Source organism: Drosophila mojavensis, unplaced genomic scaffold, assembly GCF_018153725.1.
Source record: "Drosophila mojavensis isolate 15081-1352.22 unplaced genomic scaffold, ASM1815372v1 contig_16, whole genome shotgun sequence".
In the NCBI taxonomy this organism is placed as follows: domain Eukaryota; kingdom Metazoa; phylum Arthropoda; class Insecta; order Diptera; family Drosophilidae; genus Drosophila; species Drosophila mojavensis.
Window position 1 is genome coordinate 4,515,331 of NW_025318693.1, and position 17,819 is coordinate 4,533,149.

Below are 17,819 nucleotides of genomic sequence, written 5' to 3' on the forward strand. Positions count from 1 at the left end.
TGACCGAGCGCCTTTGTGCTGTTTCGATTACTTGCCGCCGGCCGGGGCAGGAGGTGGGCGGGGCTGGGAATGGCTGCACTTGGGAGTCAAGTTAATGGGAGCAAGTGCTAAAGTTTCTGCAAGTCCAGCGGCGCGGCAGCTTAAAAGGATTTTCGGTGTATTAATATCACTTAGCCAGCTGACTGCTCGACATCAATTGGAAGTTTGATGTTGCTCTGAAACGGGTTAATTGTAATTGATTTGCAATCTTTTGTTTTTAAATTCAGTTTATTAAGTATTCATTTATATTATTAACACACTCAGTAGTTTCGGCTTAATTGTAAAATATTTTTACCATTCACCATTTAATTTAAGTTTGTATTTTCTGTAGAACTAACCTCGTCTTAAAAATAATCAGTTTAGTTTTGCAATATCTTCAGAGAAAGACAGAGAGAGCTTAGGGTAGGTAGGTGAGAGCGAGCCATAAGAGACAGTCGCCGAATTGTCGCATTGTAAGTGCAAGTGCTTGGATTCCCTCTGAGTGCACTCGACTTGCCACGCCTCGACTCCTGCTCTCGTCTCGCTTCACTTTTGATCTATGTGGTATAATTTTAATTCGTTTTATTACGCATACGCAGTGTATATTTTGCTAGGCTGCTATTTGGTTTTGCATATTTGATATTCACATTCACATCCACATTCAAACACATAGATATATGTATGTATGTCTGTCTGTTCGCATGAATTCTGCTGTATTTAAATTTTATGTATTTTTAGTCGATTACTTTGGTTATTTATAACATTTACATACAATGAATTAATTTGTATTATTGTAGCCGTTGCTATTTATCTGCCAACGGTAGTTGTTGCTAAATTTTGCTCCTGTTGCTCGTATTGTTGCTGTTGTTGTTGTTGTTGTTGTTGATGTTGCTGTTGCTGTTATTATTTGAGTTAAATTTGTGGCTGCGTTGGCTTGTAAGTCTGTAATTTATTTAACATTTATTCATTATGCACTCGAAGTTTTCGCTCACTTTATTTTCGGCCTTTGTTATGGTAATAGAATATTCATGAATGTACATAAATACATTCATATATATATATTTATATACATAGTTATATAGTTAACAGCAGCCCCTATTTATAGAAAGCTCGTGCCACTGTACAATAAATTCAGCCGGTTTGACATTCCCATTGAGGCCTCTCAGGAATCGAGTTTGAAAGAATTTCCCTGCTCTGCTGCCGGGCTAACTGACTGACGTTTAACAATTCTGATATTGATTCTGTTGCTATAAATTCATGTTCTGGCTCTCGAAACACGAGTGCATAACGTCCATGAGTGGCTAATAAATTCAAAGTGTTTGCAAATGTGAGCAACTCTGGGCTCTCGAGATCGGCTACTCGAATATTTCCCTATAAACATTTCGTTTCGACCTTAGCATACGTTGAGTACTTTACTTAGTTACATTGCTAGCTGCTTACTTAATTTTGATGAGATTTGATTTAGCGTTTGGCTCTCGTCTGCTTCTCGTTCTGCTCCTCCTTCGAGTTTAATTACAATTTGAATACTTGAATTACACACAGACACACAGTTGGCCCAAGCGACTCGGCCTGGCCTTAAAACTAGTTTAATAACTGATTTATTTATTACAATTACATTTAGAATTTAACAGTTAAATGCGATTTGATTCATGATTCTCCTTATCTATGTACAGTTGTTGCCACCTACTGAACTCGCTCGCTATTCTAGTATTTATCTTTGTATAAAAATGTGAGTGTGTGTGTGTGTGTATGTGTTTGAGTATTTAATAATATTTACAATATTCAAGTTTTGATTTCAGTTACAACATTGCAATGTATTTATAGAGTGGCAAAGCCGATTTGGTTTCCTTTTGTTTTCTGTTTTTTTTTTTTTTTTAATTCTTATTTCTTTTTATTTTGGTTTTTATTTGTGTTTGATTTTTGCTTTTGCATTTTGTCCGACACTTATACAAAATGAAGGGCTTATCCCATGTGTATGATAGACAGACACACACATGTAAATATAGATTTATAATTAAGCATGCGTGTGCTTTTACCTTTGACATTAATATATTTAAATTTAGGCTAAAAATTTACAGCTAGGTAAAATGAGATGGCCATCAATAATATTTTGGCTAATGTACGACGTCGCGACGTCTCGTTTATCTTCGCGCGGTGCAGCATGAGACGGACTGGGCGTTTGGGGCTATGGGCGTGGCTATGTAGTATGCGCTGCGGTTAGGTATTATTACATTTTACAATTACTTCAGCGTGGGATCCAGAGTCGTAAATTCCAATTCGCCTCGCGGCAATATCAGATCTGGGTCTGCAATATACACTTTGGTTGGTTGGCATAAAACAAAATCAACAGCAATGGCAATGGCGAATGGGTGTGTGCGTGTATGTGTGAGTGTGATAAAATTATAAATGAATAATGCGCAAGTGTTAGTGTGAGTGAGAGAGAGAGAGAGAGAGAGAGAGAGAGAGAGAGTCAAATGGTTGCGAGTGAAAAGAGAAACAAAAGTACAAATTGTGTTTACCGATTAGTTTAGCTTGTTTCATTGTCTCTTGTATTATTATTAAAATTATTATTATTATTATTGCTTGGTTTTATTTTCAGTTTGGCTGAAATTTACAGCACTTGCAAAATGACATCATTTAACAGTTGCAAATTGTTTTGGCAGCAAATGAAAAATATATAAAAAGAACAAAGATATCGTAACTATTAGCAAATATCAAAAGCGTGACCAACTGTGCGCCGATAAGAGCAACAACCAAGCAAAAAAGCAAAACAAAAACAATAACAACAACGACAACAACAGCAACAACAACGACAACAGCAGGACTAGCATCAGCGGCAGGAGCAGCAGGAGCAGCGGCATATAAATATTAATATTCCCCCAAACATCGGCACTGAGACCAGCTGGCTCGTAAATATAAAATAATTCAACAATTTCTTAATTTTTATCGCACATTTATGTCCGATTTCATTTTATTGTGCTGCCCGCCCATGCCGCCTGCACATTAAGTTAGTTTGAGTTCGAGTTTGAGTTTGAGTTTGAGTTTGGGTCAAGTGAAACTGAAGCGCCATCTAGCGCTGACTGCCGACAACGTTGTTTACGATTTTGCAGTTTGTTATTTGAGGCTCGCAGTGTCACAGCGCCCTGTGTTATATTTTATTATTATCGCCTTTTATGTCACATTTGTGCGGCGTCTTTGAGTCATAAAGACGCACAAACTAAAGCAGCACTCAAATGGCGTCACACTTTGTATATATGTGTATGTGTATGCGTGTGTGTGTGTGTTGGTGTGTGTGCGTGTCTGTGGCCTTTCACGTTTACTTTCACGCCATGCCTGGCAGCATTAAAAATGTCAAAAGTTGCAAAAATGTTGCCAGCCCTGGGTCTCAAAGGCAAATAGAGCAAGCGGAGCGGAAGTGCGGCGACAAATGAATGAGCGTTGACATTGAAGTGGCGGCGCAGAGTAACCCTGTGTGGGTGTGCGTGCGAGTGTGTGTGTGTGCGTGTGCCAGCGTAGGCCGCATCAACAATGTTGCCAAAGCAAATTGTGTGGCAGTTCGTGTGGCTGGCCCACAGACATCAAAGTTGATGCCCAAACGCCCAAGGCATCCAAAGCAGCCATCGCTGCTTTTTACAGCATGCTTTAAGGCGCCTTAAAGCGAGCAGCGACAAATGATGACTCTTAGTCGTCTTGAGCAAGCATCCATTTCGCTGGCTGCCACTGCGGGCCCAGACTCAACATTGTCTAATTAGACGAGTGCCAGTGAAGTGTACAAGAACTCAAAAACAAGCCAGCCCCCACACACACACACACATGTATATATATATACTCAAATATGCCTCTCAATCTTGCTCCCTCTGTCTATCAGTCTGACTTTGTGTGTATGCGTGTGTGTGTGTGTGTGTGTGTGTGTGTGGCAGCTGGCGCAGAAAGCAAAGGCTCAAGGACAGCTACACAAATGCTACCCAGTTGGCGGAGCGACTCATGACAAACAAAACAAAGGTCCACACAGCGACAGAAGCTACAACAACAACAACAACAACGAGCGTAAGACAAAAAGTCGAGCAAAATGAATGTTGCAGCATGAAACGAAACAAATGTGCAAAAAAAAAAAAAAAAGAAAAAATAAAAACATACGCAAAAACAAACACTTAAGTGTAAGTATGTATATAAATACATATACTATATACACTATACCCCATCAACACACACACACACACACGTACACACTGATACAGCTGTGTATGTCAGCTGAAAAAGTCAAACGTATTTGCCTGAGCTCGAAGTTCGCTGTAAATGAAAAAAACACACGCTTAACTCACACAAGCAGCAGGAGTAGCAGCAGAGGCAGCAGAGGCAACAGCAGCAGCAGCAGCAGCAGCAACAGTCTCCGCAGCAGCACCAGCAGAGGCAGCAGCATCTCAGCTGGCCCACCTTTCATTCAATTTGCGACGTGGGCGCCACCTAGCGGGACCGTATGCAATTAAAAATGTTGGCTAATGACAACAGCAGCAGTCGCTGAATGCTGACAGCCATGGGGGCTGTGTACCACACACACACACACACACACGCACAGATAAGAGTAGCTCACTTCTTTCACTTGAATTAGTGCGCTCTAAGTGCTATCTTTGAGTCTGAGTCTCAGTCATGCACTATGCGCCCTCGGAGTACATAAGTGCATAGAAGAAGTTTGGCAGAAATGCGAGCGGGCTGACACGTAAAGGCAGGCTAAAAGCTCGTATAACGAAAAGCCTCTTGGAATTACAGGTAACAGGTAAGAGAGGGCAGCACTGGTAAAAAGATCACCGAGAAGTTAATATCAATAGCCTTAAGTTTAGAGGCAACATTTCAACAGAAATATAACCAAAAATCCCAAATGAATATATCGGTGAGTAAGATCACTTTCATCCAATCAGATATTCTTTTTGTCTTATTTTTTACATATGTTTGATATCATCTCTTTGCTGTCGTCTCTTTCATTTTATGTCAACCTTTTTCATGTGCCCACAAACTGCCAATCTAAAGCCATTGAAAGCGGAATTAAAAATGCTTTGAGTTTTTAATTGCGTCATACGCAGTATTTTTTTTTTTTTTAGCTTTAGGGTATTTTTAACATGACCCAACTTTAAACAGTTTCAGTATTTTTTTGCATTTTTATACCCTGAACCCATTGAAAATGGGAAATCAGGGTATAATGGTTTTGTGAAAAGTATGTAACAGGCAGAAGGAATCATCGCAGACCCCATAAAGTATATATATTCTTGATCAGGACGACGAGCTGAGTCGATATAGCCCTGTCCGTCTGTCCGTCCGTCCGTCCGTCCGTCCGTCCGTCCGTCCGTATGAGCAAAAGGATCTCAGAAGTTATAAGAGCTAGAGAGCTGAAATTTGGCATGCATACTCGTGTATACCATAGGCAGTACGAGTTTGCTTTATTTTTTCGATAACTCATCCGATAACTTTTTTATCGAGAATAATCGAAAAATCGACATTGTTTTTTCAGCCTAATTTAAACACTTTTCAGCCAGGAGACTTCAAATTTGCGTTGTATATAGAGTTAATAGACACAAAGATTTTGCAATTTACAGATTTTGGATACCACGTCCCCTTCGCCCCCTTGTGCTTTGGAATGTACACACATTTCAACTATATGAACACATTCTGAAAGTCTCATAAAGATACTCTTACTACAAGAGAAATTATTCAACTAATAAATTCTCATAATATTGCCCACACTACAGTGCAGCCCAAGCGCAGCCGCTGCTTACTGCGCAGTTAGCAGAGCGCGTGCTTATAAGTGCATGTGTATGTATGTGTGCATAGAAGAAGTGCAGAATGATTAGAATATCAGCTTGGAGGGTTCAGGGTATCTCCCAGTCGAGCAGTCTCGACTGGAGCCTTCTTACTTGTTTTTTTTTGTTTTTGCCCAGGTTTTGCACACTTCAGCCTGACTTTGGCACTTGTTAGTGTCTTGTAAGCAGGAACAAGTCAACTTGTTTTATGTCTGCGTCAGAGTGCGACGCGGGGGCGAGGGTGACGGGCTGTACAAATACGCTTGCAGCAGCGTTACGGGCGCTACGCTTGACAGTCAAATGTGAGAGGCCGCGTGGCATGTCGCAGCTGGCTGCCTGGGGCGCCTATAAATTAAAAGTTGTCGGGCCTGCGAACCATCAAAATTCATGAAAAGCGAACATAATAAAGAGAAAGCTGAAAAAGCAGCAAATTAAATCGTTGACAAAATCAAATGTAGCTAATTTGTGAGTTTTGCACGAGCCAGGAGAACAGCGCCAAAGGGCGGCCGGATTAAATTAAAAATAATATCACGTATACGTCACATCTGCCCATTAAATAATATTTGCATTTGCCGTGTTGACATACTGCCATGTTATGTGTATGCGTGTGTGTGTGTGTGCGTGTGTGTGTGTGTGTGTGCATACACGCGCATTTGTGCCTTTTAATTTAGTGCTTTTGCAATACATAATTGAAATTTATGCAATTCAAAAGTAAAAACAAAGTATACTAGAGCTCGCAAAATATACAGAACGAGCAACAAATTCTGCTGCACTCTCCGAGCGTGCAATATACGAGCACTAGATATGAGCAAGTATTTGCATATAACTTTGCAAGTTGTCTATGTATCTCTGTCTGTGTGTGTGAGTGTGCTCGTATTGCTGCAACATGTCCAAAGGGCTTTGTCGACGCACACACGCACTCACAGAGCTACCAATACACAGCGACTACATAGCTGCGTCGATAAAGCACAGGCACAGTGGAAAGGAGCACTAAAAAAATGGCAAAAATAGGAAACAGTCGCTTCGTATTCCAGTTTTAACAAAATCTTACATCTTGTTACATAAAAAGAATATATAAAATATAAATATATATAAATGAAGCTCTCAGCTTTCTCTCGCATCAACTCCTAGGACTTGAGTGTAGCTCTTGAATATTTTGTAAAGCATTTTTAGAAACTGAATCTGTATTAATATGATATGTACATTTAAGCCCTTATTAGCTGTGAGCACAATAATGCCAAACATTTCGATATTCGATTACTGGCATGCTGCCAGCATTGTCCTTGGCGAGCGAAATCTACTCAAAGAAGAGCTAATCGGCTCTACAGTTAGTCCTGCAGTTGCCTGCTGCGTTTGCCCTTTTTAGAAACAATATTTAAGACGCAAGTGCGCCATTGTCCTGTCACTTGTTGTGTGGCTGATTCCTTTATTCCTGTTGTTGTCATTTGCATTGGCCTCCGACCAGCTATGAGATGACTTGACTCTCGAAAGCCATTCTGGGCGAGCTCTTCTCTTGCATTTTGCCTATTGCCTTTGCCCAAGCCTTAACTGCTGGTAAAGTATCTATTATAGAGCCTGGTTACCGTTGAGCAGGAGCATTGAACTGCAATCACGTTTAACCAGAGTAAAGGGCTAAAAGACTCTTCATTTCTGAGTCGTAACTGCTGCAGCAATTACGACTCCTTCTGGGCAGCAGGAATACCAACACCCATTGCCAAAATTCCCTCAATTAAAAGAAATTTGTGGCTTTGTAGCACAATTTACACAATAAAGAGAAAATGTCAGGGACAGAGTCATCCACAAAAGACACAGACGAATTGAAAACATGACACCACAAGAGCTGCAACACGACTGCCAAATACCCTGTAATGAGTGCGAATTAAAATTCGATTGCAAAATAAGTCGTTTCAAGTGCTCTGAATGATTTAATTTTGAGTGATGTAATAATTCAATCTATGCTGAGCTGTTTATGAATTTTATTCATATGATTCGAATCCCCCTTTCTCTACAGTGAATAGAGTATGCAAAAGTGAAGTTGTAGTGGAATTGAGTGTGAAGTGTGACAAAAAGATTGTGAAATCAAGTAGTTTTTGTGCTTTCATTTGAATTCTGATACTCAAAAGTGTATTTGAGAAGACTTTTGCTCGACTTAAGTCTTGATGAATCGTCGTGTGCAGATGGTGCAGAGTGGAGCACCGCATGACTAAGACCCAGCTAAAGCTCAATCTGTTGCTCCTGTTGCAGTTATTAAGTGTGTGTGTGTGTGTCGGTGTCTGTGTGTTGTAAAATCGTTTTTGTTTCTCTGCAATGGTTCTTGCCTTTCAGGTTTTGTGCACAGATTTTGTTGTATTAAATTCAGTTTGCATACATTCAGGCGGCCAGGCGGCTGCATCGGCAGCCGTTGCACATAGCTTTGCGGCAGTCGGTTGGGGCATGGCCACGACCACGTCCGACATTGTGGCCGAGTGGGTGAGCGGGGCAACGGCTCGGTGGTAGCGGCTAGTCGGCTGGCTGGCAGTAACAAGCAAAGGTAGCAGCACGTCGCCTAGGATGGGTTAGCGGTAACAGTGTTTGAATGCATCGTTAGTGGTGACACAGTTAACGGGGAAGTGGGGGTTGTTGGGGGCTGTAGCAGTACAATAGTAAAAGGTTGGTGAAAATTGCAATTTTACGAAAGAATCTGTGTGCACTACATTGCTTTAAGTATTACTCAAGGTATTTAAACCCTCAACTCTAAAACTCAACTATGTTATTTGGTGATGAGCTAAAAACAGCCAACAGGAGAGGTACATAGTAAAGGAGAGAGAGAGAGAGAGAGAGAGACAGAGGGAGAGTGAAAGTGAGAGCAAAAGGGGGTAGAGTTAGTTTGAATGCACTTCTCTGCAGAGCGAAAATTTGAAGAGAGCTATTTCTAAATACAGTCGGGGCCCCACACCAGCTACAATGCAAGTACATACTGCAAGTGCTGCTCTACAGAGTTAAACATGTTAAATGATTCACTTCAAATGAGAACGTTAAATGGCTGCGATGTGCACTAATTAAAAGATATATTATATTATAAGCTACTTAGCGAATCGAAAAATGCCCAATTAGATCATTTTCAAAATATATATTATAAATGATTTGCAACATATTATAATTGAACTGCATATGAATGAATTGGTGAGTGCATGTGTGTGTGTGTGTGTGTGTGTGCAATATGGAAGTGGAATAAGTGCGCAATATTAACCACAAATAACATACACAAACGCGGCGTCCATTTCAGTCAATTAACAACTAATTAAATCTAAACTCACATGCACTTGAAGCTATTTGAAATTAATTTGGTAAAATATGGGAAAATAAAATCGTATCGCGTGATAGATGGACTCATTGATGAACCGAATCATCAGTCGCATTGGCATTTTATTAATTCGATTTCTCATCCATTGCTGATATTTGGCTAATAAACATAAACATAGGTCATAGTGTTACTCGATAAAATTACATATTAATACGTATTCGCATTGGCAATGCGAGTGCATGAATATCTAAAAAGTATTTACAGTATTCAGTATTCAGAGTTCGAAACAGTTTAATTCAATTGCAGCAATCAATCAATTAAAGCTATGCATAGAACTAATTTACGGAGTGCGATTCCAAACAGAACTCAAGAGGTAAAGAGCAAACCAAGTGGATGCAAAAGAGCGCTAATTACGAGATACATAGATTAAATCATAATTGTAGAAGGAGTCGGACTAGATTACTAGATTACTGCTATGGCTACTGGCTACAGTTTGTTGAGTATAGATTTTGGAATAGTACCGTTTAGACTGGGCTGCGCGTACTGGATGAAGCTCTCGGAGATGTAGTGGTGTGGCCCGCCGACGCCCACGATTCCGCCGCCGACGCCGCTGCCGCCACTGGGGGCGCTCATGGCTCCAGCACCGTGGCACAGGTGCGAGCTGGCAGGTGTGATGCGGGCGCGTATCTCTGCTGCCCGACCGCCGCCCTCCTCCAGCTCGTTCAGCTCGTCCTCCTCAATGTACATGGAGGGCACATCGTTGCGCGCCGGCCTGTGGGGAAAAGAGAAAAGAAAAACAAGTTGCAGAAATCTATTAATACACTTTTTACAAACACATTTGCCCAGAGAGCTATGCCCGACAACAACTTTCGAATAGCTCCCAGGACGACGCGTCGTCCACTTGTTTTCGGTGCACTGCGACAAGTTTGTTTCAAACCGAAGCAGCTCAACCTAAGCGACAGGTCAACAAAAACAACAACAAAAACAACAACAACAACTACCTAGGGGCAGGTCACATGGGATCAAATGCTGTTACTTTTCCAGCCGTGTCATATTTTCACGTTGCACGTGGCGTATACGCAATATCGCATTGGCTGATTACGCGCAATTTGCTGGACCCAATTTCAATCTGGTTTTCTCCTTGATTAGCCCTAACTCATTTTGCACCACGCTTGGCGCATGTGATAATTAAATCCGACGACCGCTTATCAGTTGAAACTGGATGCGCACACCATCAAGCTGCAGACGCGCGGGTGTGAGAGTGTGCGTCTGAGTGTGAGAGTGTGAGTATGCGGCGATGTGTCTAAATATTTGCACTATGACTTGACACAAGAGACAAATCGCTAAAATTTATGCTGTAGCGCACATGAGAGCTATGTTTGGGGGGTCAAGGGTTAATACACCTGCACCTAGTGAAAGGGTCGAAGGGTCAATACACCTGCACGCATAGCTTGCAAATTACTGTTACTTGCTTGATTCTATACGCTTTGCTCGCGTAACAAATAGAAGAATCAGATTCTGTCGCTCTCGCTCTTTTTGCTTCATCCAGTTCAAGAACGAACTGGAAGGAACGAGAATGAAAAGACTCAATTGGTTGCTCTCTGAGCTTTTGCTCGAAATCTCAGTAAAAATTATTTTTTGCAGATATCGAGCACCGGTCCGCAGTTATTTGCGAGCTATGTCTATATGTCATTGAAGCTGTAAACCATTTGATCTATTCATGTACAGTAGTCACTCTGATATAAAGGAAATGAGAGTCTGCTATTATATTCTATTATTCCGACTCACTATTTGAGTATGTAAAGCGTGTATTAAATGACCCGCATGCGGTGCGCTTTTATGTGATAAAGCAAAGAGAGAGAGAGGCAGAGACACATAGAGAGAGAGAGAGACAGAAAGAGGGAGAGAGAGAGAGAGAGTGAAAGAGAGAGAGGCCAATCAAGTTTTTGAAAGTTTCATAATTAATAATCTCTCTCGACTCTGCTTTGATTCTATTGCCTGTACCCAAGACTCGGGTGGCACGTCTTACGGTGGTGCTCGCTCAATAATCAGGCACCTGATACGATTAAGTGACAGTACAAATATGGCACGATGGCCAATAGCCGGATGAGGCCAAAAAGTATTCTCGGCTAACTGAACGGGTGCTCGGCTTAGGCGTGGCACACCCACTCACCCACCCAGTTTGAGTGGCAATGAGAGTTTGTCTTTCATTAGAAGAGACACAGTCTCACAGACCTGGGCCGCAGCTGACAGTTGACAGAGTTTGTGAGAGAGAGAGAGAGAGAGACCGAGGGCAGGCAGGTTAAGCAGCTGCTTAATTATCTTCTCTCTGCCGTGCGACCCTTTCAAAGTTAACGCTGATTTCTTATCTTAAATGAAACTTAGTTGATGGTGCGACAGTGTCAGGGCTGGCGGCTTCCTCTTCCGGACAGGACACCGACGCACACACACACAGACACAGAGAAACTGGTGTGGGCTAGTGTCGTTCAATTCGATTCTTTTCTCTTGGTCTTTTGTGGTCCGTAGTCAGGTGCAGGTTTAATTAATTTAATTACAGTCTAAGCATAATTTAGTGGGCAGCTGCGTGCTCTTTGTTTAGCCCGGCCCGACGAATGGCTTCGGGTCTATGGCTGCGGGCTAATCGATTCAGCCATTGCCGTGCGAAATGTTTAATGAGCCTGATGCGAAGCCCCTGCCAATTGTGCCCATGGCCGTTGGCCCGGACCGAGTTTAAAGACTCAAGACTTGAACCCGTGGCAGCTGTGCAGCTTAATATGCACTCGTCTCTTGCAATTGACGTGATTCTTAATTGTGTGTAATCAGCAAAGGGGGCCAGTGAAATATGTTGCAATTATTTATGCAGCGCATACTCCCATTTCAGCACCTACTTCTGCTGCAGCCCACGTGCGCCACATAAATAATGCTGTAATTATTTTCGCACACATAGCCGCAACAGCAGAACAAACAATTTTATTATTAGTTTTTCCATGCGCTCAGCTCATGCAGTAGCTAAGAAGTCGACCGTGAGATAGCCTGTTCGCTCTCGAGATATAAGCAAGCCTTTTCCTCTTATTCATTTTCCTATACAAACAAGATTTGCCTTATTTAGGTACAGGGTAGGGCTTGAATAACAATAATTGATCAAAAAGTAATCGACTCGGAGATATCCTGTTCTTTCGCGAGAGAGATATCCTATTCTTTCTCGAGATACAAACAAACCTTTGTCGCTTTAGCTACAGGGTATGCTGACTTGAATAACAATAATTGAATTGTATTATTAGTTTCTCTCTAGGCTCTTCCCAAAACACAAGAGGACTTGACTATGAAATATCCTATTCTCTCTCACGACAGACCTTGCTCTTTTTAGCTACAGGGTATGCTGACTTCCATAACAATAGTTGAACCTACTTGATAACTGTATTATCAGTTTATCTCTGGGCTCACCCCAAAACACAGACTGGCTCGACTATGAGGTATCCTGTGCTTGCTCTTCTTAGCTACAGGGTATGCTGACTTCCATAACAATACTTGAACCTCATTTATTATTTGATGCACTCTTCGTCTGAGCCATTCCCCCTTTATAGTTCGGCTTTTTACAGGGTATTCGTGGTTAACTTACCGCATGCTCTTGCGCACCTCCTGCGGCTCAGGTGGCCGCGGCCGATGCCGGCAGACAACTACAATGCCGGCCACGATAATTGACGTCACAATGACGGCGCCTATCGCCACGACTGCGGCTAGTATGAGCAGCGTCGACTCCTTCTCTGGGCCGTTGCCGATGCTGGCGCCGGCGCCGACGCCGCTTGGGCCGCCGCCGCTGCTGCCGCTGCCGCCCACATGATGCGTGGTTTCCGCGGGCGTCGGATCCTCCGAGAGTATAGATTCATCTGCAAGTGAGATAAAACACAGCATAAAGTGGACGCAGGTTAGACATCAAATAGTTTTTGCTGGGCCAACCCAGGCCCAGGCATCCGCTGGGCCGGGGTGAACAATGATTTGTTATTTGCTCGAAATTAGTATGATGCTGTGGGAGCGAGACCATGGAGCAGTCTTTGGCACAGCTCCCCATTTTCATTTTCGCTTTCTTTTATTTTCTCGTTTCATTGCTATTTATTTGTTTGTTTTGTTTTATTTTGGCATCGCGTGTGTGTGTGTGTGTGTGTGTGCCTTTTGCTAAACTGATTGCTTTAACTGTTTCTACTTTCCTATATTTGTATTTCTTATTGGGGATGTTTTTGTTTTCTTTGCATTAAGTCGTTCCGCTATCGCTTTTGCTTTTGCTTTCGCTTTCGATTTCGCTTTCGTTCACGTTGCCATAGCAAATTGTGTTGAAAATTGAAATTAGCCCAATTGACCTGGCCCTGTGTGAGGGTCGAGTAGCTACTCGATGGAGCTTTAATTGCTCTCCGCTGCCAAGGGCAACGAAATCATGACGTTGATTGCTCCAGATTGCAAAAGCTTTGCCAATTATTAGCAACATGCGACGGGGCATTGTTTATGTTTATTAGATTTTTAGAGACGGAAATTGCAGGAGCCAACTCTTTGTAAGATGATCCCCAGGCAAGATTTATGCGATTCATTCGTCTTGTCTGCCTGCCCACCTGCCCAGGTGCCCAGGTGGCCAGATGCCCCCCCAGCTGGAGTAAGAGCCGCCGCCTTCACCTCTATCTGCTATGCAACATTTCCGCTCCATTTGCGGGCTTCGAATTGAAGCACTGCCAAGTGGTTGGCCTGCTGCTGGCTTCGGTGGCTCTGGTGGCTGTGGCGGCTCCAGTGGCTCTCGTCTGGCTTTTAAGGCGAGCATTTAGGTGGAAATTGCCTACACCTGCGGCTCAATTGAATTTCGGTTGTTGTGTGGCTGCCATTGATGTTGTTGGCCTTTGCCAACGCTTCTCTTAACAATATTCTTGGCCAATTTCAAGCTTTTTCTTGTACTCTGCAAATGCAGAGAATGTAAGCACAGGTCGCTCGTTTATAGACTCTATAAACATTTCAGCTTGAGCTATGCTATGCTTAAGAGAATAATTTGTAATTTAACCTTAGAAAAAAAAAAAAAAAAAAGAAAAACATATTGTATATTCTAATCTTTTTCAATGGGTATCTAGTGCGTTTGCATATTTTGATTTATTCTCTCTTTCGCCAGTTGCTTAGGTCTGCTTTCATCTGGCTCCGGGGTAAAAGATTTGTTTTCTCTTGGCAGATTTAGCAATTTATTTGCTGTGCAGCCTTCTCGGGTTTTCATTAAATAAAATAAAAAATAAAAAGAAATATACGAATATTTCAGCCCCATGTGTTCGTGTTTCATTTCGGCATAAACTGATTTAAATCAACAGCAGCAAAAATCAGCGTCAGGCGTCGACGGCTTTGCCGTTATTCACACGTGAATATTGTGACTCTAGGGCGGCGCTGTCTGTCTTCGGCCTATCTATTGGCAAGTAACTCACAAACACACACACACACACACTCGCATACACATACGCATGCGGAAGCACAATTTGCAGGCAGTGTGTGAATAATAGAAGCTGCGTGGGCAGACCTTGGCTGGCACACTGTTAAAATTTCGCATAAATTACTCCTATCAGGCTTTCAAGGGATCTGCTTGCAGGCGTAGCCCCGTGGTAATCGCATTTATTGTTTTGGACGACATCAGAGACGCCGAAGTGTGAGGCAGGGGAACTTGGCTTGGCTTGGCTGGCAGGCAGCGCACATTGAATTGAACATTTGCGTATGAGGCACAATTAGTCGCATTAAATCGGTCAATATTATATGTGATTTATGGCCAGCTCGAAATGGAAATGGCAAAAAAAAGAAGAAGAAAAAGAAAAGTGTGGCCGTGCAAACGAAAACGAAAATGAAAATGGTAATGGAAATGCAGATAAAAATAAAAATCAACATGAAAATAATGACAACGTTGTACTCGTTGCTGCCTACGTGCATGTACGCAATGAATGAGTGCGAGTGCGAATGTGAATGCGAATGCGAATGCCTGCGAGAGGCGAACAATAAAAGCAAAGTGTCTACGGCTTCCCGTTAAGCAAAAGGAAAATTGAAGCAATTTCGCTTCGCCCTCTCGCTCGATGGTATGAAATAAACAAGGGCACTGCCAATGACATACACACTCACACACACACACACACACACTTGCACGCACACACACATGTGACCACACACATAGAGGCGCACAGAGTTGTCGTTATGTCGTTAAGAATGGGAAAAATTAAGAGGCTGTAGCGGCACGCCCCTGCGTATACGTAATATGCGTAGCTCGCTAGCCGCATTGATGGAAAATGCTGAAATGCTTTACGCATCGCTGCATAACTCAGTCAGTGGATTAGAAAAGGGCGTCTTCAACAGCAAGCCTACAAGGCAGCTCCACAGCCCCACCGCCCCATCGCCTCGCAGGCAGCCAGGACATAAGGTCCTTTTTTGTTTCTGCTTGTGCTTTTGCCAGTGCCTGTGCACAGTTTTCGCGGCGCCTGATTGAAGATGATTTTGTTGAACTTGCGTTGATTTGAAAATGCACTGAAGCGTTGAATTAGACAGCCACGTCGATTGCTGGTAGCTATCAACTACAAACTACCATCAACCCAACTCGACAAACTTTATTGCCATTGCCAAAAAAAAAAAAAAAAAAAAAGAATGGCCCGCAACTGGCAAAGGCAATTGGTAAATATTTTGGCATACTTTATGTGGGGTTTGTCTTTGTGTTTGGAGTCGTCTTGGTTACTCACCATATGGTCCCAGTTGGGCGGCGACTCGCACACGTTCAATCACCACCGGCGGCTCGCTACGTCCTTTTGCGTTGACGGCGTAAACTAAAAATTGATATTCACGTCCCGGCTCTAAATTATTCAAACGAAATTGTGGACTGTTCTCCTGCATGCGGAAGATGGGTGCAGATGTAGCCTGAAACAAAGTGAATGAGCCAAAAAAAAAACAATGTAAATACATACATGTACATATATGTAGATATAAATATAAACATAAATATATGGATATGTTTATGTTAGATACGCATACATATGTCGCATTATAATATGCTGGCCATATGCCTGGGCTGAGCCAGAGTATGCTATGCGATGCTTGTTTGTTGCCAAGTTTTGGGCCACACACACCCACACACACACACACACACCAGATAAATAATTATTCATGCCTAAAAATGTGCTCAGATTGCGAGACTTGTATGGGGGCAGCAGAGCCACATTGTTCTGACCAGAGCGCTGTCTGAAATTTTAAACTGAATATCCGTTTGCCGTAATGGGACACAATCGAGTGAGCTTCGTTGGTTACGCACAAATTCCCACTCAAGTAAGCGTAAGTAATTTATGTTGTCCTTGCGGCACTTATGCATACCCATACCGAGCCACCGCACCACCGCACCACTGAGTACACAAGCTGCTGCTTCGCCTGCTGTATACCGTTTTTATCTAGCGTGAAACTTTTAAGCTGCAAACGTCCAACGTCGCTTGGTCAGACGTCCTGGTCCATGTCCTGCGCATCATCCGTTGCTCGTCTCGCTCTGCCTCAGCTCCTCGACCTGTCGTTGCTTTGCGCTTGGCTACTTTGCTAATAAACTCACTCGCCCAGCCCTTCAGCAGCATGGCAAGTCAGCTTGCCCAGTTTGCTTGCTGCCCCGCCTCTGCCGACTCTCAACTACCCCTCTGCAGGACCTCTCCGGCTGCTAACTTAAGTTGCTGAAAGCAGCCAAACGAAATGAAATGAAATTTTCATATGATATTCTCTTTTACGAGTGACAGAGATAATTTAATAACTCAGCATGTGTTCGCCGCATTGGCTTATGGATGACGTCTCCTCCATCTCGTTCGTCATCCAGCGTCCTCACAGTTGGTTAAACTGCTCACCCCGGATGGCAACCTATAGCATTAATTATGTTGTCCTTTTTACGCTTGAGCCTAGTGGCTCAACCCGTACGACCGAACCGGACCGGACCGGACCGAACCCGGCCAGCTCCACTCGCCTCGACTCAACTCAACTCATCTCAACTCAAAATCATATTCATTAATAATTCAAGCAGAAAAGTCAGAAAGGACGAGCACACTAATTGACCATATGGATTTCGAGCGAATCAACTCGCCTGCTCGCTAGCCCATCCATGACATAATTTTAATTCAATCAGTCCGGCCTCTCTCGCCGGCACGTGTTGCAAATTTGGCTTCAACTCAATTGGGGACTCACCTGATCGTTGAGCGTGGACAGCTCATTGTCGACCTGGCCATTCGTGTCGCCGAACTGGCCCTTGCCCGTCGCCGACTCGCTGGCGTATAGCAAATCCCCGCCCACCACCTCCAGCATGAAGTATTGGGTGAGTCCGCCGTCGCTGCCGGCCACACAGACCACCTCGAGGACGGTATCGTTGCGCAGTTCGCAGGCCTTTGGCGCCTCTGGTGCATCTGCAGAAGAGAGAGAGAGAGAGCAAAGAGAGAGTGTGAGAGAGCAAGAGGGAGAGAGAGTGTGAGAGTTGATGATAGACGTTGTTCATAATGAACTCGATGGCAGGATAGATTACGGTTGGCATTGGCAACAAATTTGCATTTCGCCATTTTGAGCAAATAACGGCATCATCAGGACACGCCCATACGTCCACACGCCCACAGTTTGCCTTAATAACGTACAAGCTTAATAAGAGCTGTAAGTGGAAATTGAGGCAGACCGCGCGCTCTGATGATTATTTGCTATGAGTTTTGACCGCTGTCTGGCTGCCA

The 17,819-nt window shown here is 43.1% G+C and overlaps 1 protein-coding gene and 1 long non-coding RNA gene across 9 annotated transcripts in view; one reads left to right on the plus strand and one right to left on the minus strand.

The window, feature by feature from the left end:
- Positions 1 to 904: 904 nt before the first annotated feature.
- The window catches only part of LOC6573442 (nephrin), a 74,770-nt gene continuing 57,855 nt past the window's right edge, over positions 905 to 17,819 (minus strand). The window contains exons 13-19 of one of the 8 annotated variants that reach the window (XR_006356628.1): positions 17,293 to 17,507; positions 15,825 to 15,999; positions 12,713 to 12,980; positions 9,615 to 9,865; positions 8,179 to 8,355; positions 2,538 to 2,637; positions 2,063 to 2,323 (exon numbers count right to left, since the gene is read on the minus strand). Coding sequence is in view for 5 of the 8 variants with exons in the window: in XM_015166929.3 (XP_015022415.1) it covers positions 2,259 to 2,323; positions 8,179 to 8,355; positions 9,615 to 9,865; positions 12,713 to 12,980; positions 15,825 to 15,999; positions 17,293 to 17,507 (1,151 nt within the window). In the remaining 3 variants the exon portion in view is untranslated. Of the gene's footprint in view, positions 2,336 to 2,537; positions 2,638 to 5,937; positions 8,437 to 9,614; positions 9,866 to 12,712; positions 12,981 to 15,824; positions 16,000 to 17,292; positions 17,508 to 17,819 lie in introns of those variants that run through there. The other 7 variants (XR_006356627.1, XM_015166929.3, XR_004364234.2 and 4 more) reach the window with 7 other exon arrangements.
- Positions 2,313 to 2,950, plus strand: LOC122756777. The gene is made up of 2 exons (XR_006356629.1): positions 2,313 to 2,403; positions 2,618 to 2,950. It is a non-coding gene; the product is annotated as an uncharacterized LOC122756777 (long non-coding RNA).